Raw genomic sequence first — 6,198 nt, 5'->3', positions numbered from 1 at the left:
TTTTTAGGATTATTTGCATAATTCTTGTGATTGTTTGCATTTTTGTGTGCATTTTTAGTTGATAGAATTCATAAAAATACAATTTGCATTTAGGACCCCATTTTAATATTTTTTGGGTTTACTAGTTAATTAACATTACAAGAAATAAGAGAAAATAACAAAAATAGTCCTTTTGCATTTTTTACTTTTAATTCTCAAATTGGTTTTTAATTAATTAGTTTAGTTGTAGAATTAAATCAGGTCTTTTCATTTTTATTTTGTATTTAACAAAAATCCAAAAATGAAATGAAAATGAAATGGAATTGAAAAAAAGAGAAAAAATTGAAAAAAAGAAAAATTAAAAGAAATTAAAAGGTCTTAATAAGGACCCATGTTTTGGGCCAGTTTCTGTTTAAATCAGTAGCCCAAATGAAGCCAACCTAGTCTCAACCCAGCCCAAACCCAAAATCTCACCCGGTCCAGCCCCCCCAGATCATAATTCGACGTCGTTTTGGGCTCATTCAATCAGGACCGTCGAGGTTTCTTGATCGGACGGTCCTGAAGCCCACATCTTTAAGTATTTAAATGTCCAAACGTTACCACCCCCCTCAGAACCCCCTACCCTCACCATCTCTTCGACCTCTCACCTGAACCCTGATGCCGCCGCCGGCCGGAAATCGCCTCCGCCGGCGTCGATTGTCCAAATGTTCCCAAATTTTCACCACTGCCTCCCCTTCACCTCCCCTTTACAAATCCAGCCTTACTTTTCTTCAAATCCCATCCTAGCCCTTCGAATCTCGAATCAAAGATCCCGGCCAAAACCCTAGCTCCTCCAAATCCAACCAAAATCTCACCCCATGGCCTCCTCGACCCCCTCTTCCCAAATCCCAAATCAAAACCATTCAAATCCAGGTCGAACCCTTCGAATTTTAGATCTAGGGTTTTCGTTCAAAGACTGTTCGAGTTTCCAGGGTTAGCCGGTGTGCGAAAGGGTTTTGAAATTATGCTATGTGTTTGTTCTTGGCAAGAACAAACACATAACATTATTTGAAGACCAGATTCGAAATCAATCAAATTAAAGCTCAAAATCAGTGAGTTTCTGAATTTTTCTCTTGGTTTTGTTATTTGAATTAGTTTCCCCTCCATGATTGATTCCTTTTCATGATTAATCGATTTAGGTTTTGATTTTTATTTTTGCTTACCAATCCGTCTAGAGTCAGTAATTGATTTTATTTTTCTCTGTTCATATTTGTTCATTTTCGTTTTGGTTGAGTTCTAATTTTCTGATAATTTATAGCACGAACCTGTTCTTTTAATTTGGTTGTGTTTGATTCATAATTTTCTGTTTACTTGATAATAAATAGCTTGATTTGGAATTTTATCAATTTTGGTTCTTAAATTCTGTCTAATTCAGAGTAGTAGTCTATAATGACGTTGATTAGGATAAATTCTAGTTCAAATTATGATAAGATTCCTATTTGGTTATAGTTGAAAATTTCCAGCCCCTTTGTTTGGTTAACCATGGTCATTTGACCAAATTTAAGAGGACTAAGGTTAGTTATGATATAGGTTAGTAATTTTAGGGGTAGTATAGGTATTTCAATTAGAGAATCTCTGTAGCAACTGAAAATAGAGCTTCCTAGAACCATCTAGATGGGGTTCCAATTAAAATTTCAGGAAGTTAACAGTATAACTTGGTCAACAAGGCATGAAATGAGGGGTCTAATAGTTAAAAAAACTGAAAATAAAAGAGGGACTTAGGGTGTAAAACAGAAATCTGCAGGCTGCCCCAAGTTTTGCCTATAAAAAGGCATGCCCATTGCCTTGTTTCACAAGTTTTAGAATCTGAAAAATCCCCACATATTTCTAAATGTTTTGAGATCTGAAAATTTGAATTTCAAAATTCAAAAATAAAAAAAAAAAACTGAAATCTGAGAATTTGAGAGTTCCTTCTAGATCTTAAATCTTCAAAAACCAAAAACAACACAAAAAACACCAAAAAAATGCTAGTCTATTGAAGTTTTTTAGTTTAATTTCAAGTTCTGGCTGCTGATTTGAGTTTTCAACTTAGATAAGGATAGAAATAGCTTAAATATTCCTGGTGTTTGGTTGCTGAAGTTCAGAAGTTTTCCTGGGTTTTATTCCAAGTCTGTTTGGGTTCGTTTGGGTCTTAGCTTTGGTCATTTACTTGTGTTGTTCGCCTGATTGAGTTTGCTGTTTCCTGTTGAAGCTTTTGCATCTGTTCTTATACTGCTGCTGCTGCAGTTTTTACTGTATCTGTACAGAGGTAATTTTATGGGCAATCACAGTGCTCTCTCAATTTTCATATGTATCTTAGAGAAGTACGGTTTATGGTCCCCTCATATGCAGATTAGTCATATCAATAAAGAAAATGTTTAAAAGAAAAATTAACATTGCAGCACCCAAGTTGCTTAAACTTTCTCTAAAAGGAAAGAGATGCTTCGAACAAACACTAAGGTGTAGAAACACTCTACAAAATTATAAATTATATATATATATATATATATATATATATATATATATATATATATATATACATACTTCAAAAGAACTTTTAAACCTAGAGTTTTATGCAAAAATTCCTATGTGTAATCGTAGTGCAACACATTGCCTTAATGCTAATAGACGAGATACCCAAGTCATGAAATATAAAACACATTTTCATGAAAGGTTAAAGATATGCATAATAAAGTAGTACACTTCTCATTAGTAGTCTGTGTCCTTAAATTTACAAAGTAATCCACAAGATGCAGGTTTGCTTTTTGCTGATGCAGTTTGCCTATTGTTTCAGACTCATTTTTCAGTCATGCACTAATACCTTCTTTCAGCTTGATCATTTAAGGCCAAGTGGGACTTTTTTCATCCTTTCTTTGCGAAAAAGAAATGTTGAATAAAAGATTGACATGGAAACAAAAACTTTAGTAAAATAAAACCAAAGAGAAAAGCAGAAAGCAGTGTTGAATTTGGATGAAGCTAAAACCTTTGATCTTTCATGCACATGCAATGTCTAGAGGCCCTTTGAATCTCTCTTTTTTACCTTTCTAGAGACATATTCATAAAAACCTAAAAAATCATAAGAAAAGAAACAATAAATAATCTAAAATATTTTTCTCTTTGAGAGAAAATACACAAAACTTGCCTCGATAGAGTTTTTATATGGCATGCATCCTTTCTGTTAGTAGATATCAGACTTGCAATGCAAATTAATACAGCATCTGCAAAGAGCTTTGTAACTTCCCCTAAAATATTTGATCCTGCACATACCAAAAGCATCTACAATGGGTCATATCTAAAGAATGAGAAAATACCAACCAAAAGAAGGGATAACTACTCACCAGAAAAATTTATGACAGCAGATAGCCTCACACTCAACTCTCAGGAAAAACACGATTTCCACAAGGCTGAAAGCTATTCCCCCAAAATTTTGCATGCTCCATCATTTAATGTAAAGGAAAGTCCAAGTATGGACACAAAGAAATGCTGGATATAATCCTTACCTTTTCCATACCTTCATGTTTCAGCTCCCTTTCCCTCCCTTACTCCATCCCCAAAAGAGCAAGCAAATGCAATACATTATTGCTCAAGAGATTATAGAAAATCTATTCAATTCATGATTGGTATGATTTTTCTTGAAGAACACACTAATTAGCCCTGCGTATAATTCACATCACCTAATGGTTGCCCGCAAAACAAAATGGTATTTTAGCAAATTGAGGTGCAGGTATGAATGATGCACCTGGAAATAACGAACTGGAATAGAAGTATCTGGTGTAAATCTGAGAATGCAAGTAACATGACAACATGAGAAACTGGTTGTAAATTATAAAACCTTTGAACATCACGTTTATAATCAATGAGAAAGTTAAATAGTTCAGAACATTGGTACCAAGTAAAAATACAATATTGATTGTATGCATATATATAATCAACTATAAGATAAAGACATAACAGAAAGAAATAAAGAATGATAACAGATAGTAAGGTCCATGTATTGCACAGTAGCTTCCTAGAACACGGAAAAAGGAAAATATGAGTTGTATTTCAATGCTTAAAGTCCAGTTTTTATCGAACCATCATCCACAATATCTTGAAACTCATTGTATCCAATCCCGTAACACAAGAATAAAATCTATCATCAAGTTTCTAATTATGGCATAACCAAAGATATGAGACAAGCTTGCTCTGCATTACTGAAAGCTCCAAAAACTCACCAAGAATCACATTTCTAAACTTTCAAATTATTTTTGTGTGCCTTGGGTATGACATCAACACTTTGTAGAGTTGTATAGCTCACTCATGCCTGCAAAAATCGGAAAACGAAGCGATATGTAGGTATAATATGTTACCAAGTTATGCTAGAGTCCAATACATGCATTATGTAAAAAAGGGAAGTAGCAATTCTGGTCATAAAATATATCTATATATGATATGTTTACACCAAATGCACCGAGGAAAATTTGCCATGTAAATAAAAAATCAAGGGAATAGCAAGTTAACCATAAACAGTTATTGACTGGATAGGTACAACCAATGGTGACAATGTAGTATTTTGGGTTATTTTCTATAATTAGCATCTGTTGAGTAACAGGTAAAACTTCTTCTTTTTTCCATTCAAGCGTTATCCTATTTTTAAGTAGAACATACAAGTCACAACTGAGAAGGTTGCTTTATAGAGAATTGCACTCTTTCATACACCTATTACCTACTATCGTTCTTCCTTCTGTTAGAGCAGACTGTTTAACACATGAAGGACATGGAAAAATTATTCATTTTCTCACATTCATTGTAGGTATTAGAATTACCTGACAGTTGAAGTGTGAAGAAATGCACTGAACAATACAAGAAGCACCAGAAACACATAGAAGAATATAAGCCCCTGAGTTGATGTTTTCTTCCAAAATTACCAATTGCTTTTAGATCGTTATACCTGTAAGAAAAGCCGTTAAAAATTACTTATAAGATTTCCAAAATTAAATTGTGTTCGTTACAACAAAGGATGACATGCATAAAAAGAGGCCATAATAAGAGCGATAATACAATGCAACAACAAACAAAGACCGAACATACCAAATTAAACTCACACTCTGACCAATTTTAAAATATTAAGTCAGAACCCCTATATTTAAACCAACAAAAATATGATTAATTGTCTGTGATTGTGAAAAAAACTGTTAAACTACCCAATAAAAAAAGATTTGAAGGTATGCACTAAGAATCAACATTTGTTGAAGTAATCCTGCAAATGGATGGTAGTATTTCACTTTATTAAATCCTACCTCCTGTACTCTATGTTGTTGGCCTCTTCCTCGTATTTCTTCTCCTCATCTCTTAGTCGACATGCATGTACAAAATTCAATAAAGAAACATGTAATAGATGAAAAAAGTTAATAGTAACTCCATTAACCTCGCAAGACCAATTCACAGATAGAAACAATAAAATAAAATTCATGTTAATACCAAAGTTCAAGAGAAAATATAAATGTTGACGATAGAATCCATGGCGACTCTACTTCCAAGAGAAAACTCGATGCCATGGTGGCGAAGGAATCTTTGGAGAGAAAGAACAGAGATGTGAGCCGCAACTTCTGAGAAAACGGCGTGGAGTGTGAAAGGAAAAGTGAAGGAAAGCAAAATACGAAATACGAAAATACCCTTGAAAAACAAAAGTATTTCTAGATTACCCTTCGTCGTACCGAAATGTTTCACTTATTATATAGTTAAATAATGTCATGCTTTAGTTGAATTGGAGGAAGTCATTGAAATAGTAGGATCAGCAGTATCAGAATTATCCTTGGGTGGTAAATGTGCATAAGTAGATCTGAAACTGAACGTACGCGTTATAATTGGAAAACTATATAAGTGGAATAAGGATGATCATAAATCCTTAATAACTTTGGTTCATGTTTGTTTAGCAATATTAAGGATTTATGATCATCCTTATTCCACTTTGTAAATTCGAGAAATATTTTATGTTACCATCGTCTCCTACAAAAACCAATCTCACACGAGTTCAAACAAAATGTGTATTAAATCAATACTGATATTACCTTTTTAAGCAACTCCATTGATTGTATGCCTAATCATTTTAGCAGACAAGAAAACTGGACCACCACAGAAAATACATGTATCATTTATTTTTATTTTATAATATTATTTTACAACATGACATGTTTATAAAGATAGTGATCTAAATTCATA

The 6,198-nt window shown here is 33.4% G+C and overlaps 1 protein-coding gene and 1 long non-coding RNA gene across 8 annotated transcripts; both read right to left on the bottom strand.

Annotated features, from left to right (window-relative positions):
* On the bottom strand, nucleotides 2,685–3,061 carry LOC109207564. Its single transcript, XR_002065032.1, has 2 exons — nucleotides 2,981–3,061; nucleotides 2,685–2,864 (listed from the first exon to the last, which is right to left on the bottom strand). It is a non-coding gene; the product is annotated as an uncharacterized LOC109207564 (long non-coding RNA).
* Nucleotides 3,140–5,578, bottom strand: LOC109207540. Of its 7 annotated transcripts, XR_002065028.1 has the most exons (5): nucleotides 5,277–5,578; nucleotides 4,803–4,927; nucleotides 4,212–4,300; nucleotides 3,737–3,776; nucleotides 3,140–3,651 (listed from the first exon to the last, which is right to left on the bottom strand). XR_002065028.1 is itself a non-coding variant. In XM_019370482.1 (3 exons), exons 1-3 carry the CDS (start codon nucleotides 5,447–5,449, stop codon nucleotides 4,266–4,268), a joined length of 333 nt encoding a protein of 110 aa, XP_019226027.1. In that variant the 5' UTR covers nucleotides 5,450–5,578; the 3' UTR covers nucleotides 3,140–4,265. The 7 variants fall into 7 exon arrangements, 1 of the variants encoding a protein (XP_019226027.1); XR_002065029.1 differs by having other exon boundaries at nucleotides 3,140–3,254; nucleotides 3,336–4,300; XR_002065027.1 differs by having other exon boundaries at nucleotides 3,140–3,408; nucleotides 3,498–4,300.

The sequence above is a fragment of the Nicotiana attenuata genome, chromosome 2 (assembly GCF_001879085.1).
Source record: "Nicotiana attenuata strain UT chromosome 2, NIATTr2, whole genome shotgun sequence".
Lineage (NCBI taxonomy): Eukaryota > Viridiplantae > Streptophyta > Magnoliopsida > Solanales > Solanaceae > Nicotiana > Nicotiana attenuata.
Note: the sequence above shows the minus strand (reverse complement) of the source record. Positions and strands in the feature narration are given on the sequence as shown.

What these genes read in the sequence shown, in the direction of transcription:
- LOC109207540 (XM_019370482.1), bottom strand. Translation starts at nt 5,449, where the DNA reads ATGAATTTTATTTTATTGTTTCTATCTGTGAATTGGTCTTGCGAGGTT. An exon ending in AACAACATAGAGTACAGGAG is followed by an intron (nt 4,928 to 5,276) that starts GTAGGATTTAAT and finishes CTTTTCTTACAG; the next exon opens with GTATAACGATCTAAAAGCAA. An exon ending in CTTCACACTTCAACTGTCAG is followed by an intron (nt 4,301 to 4,802) that starts GTAATTCTAATA and finishes CGATTTTTGCAG; the next exon opens with GCATGAGTGAGCTATACAAC.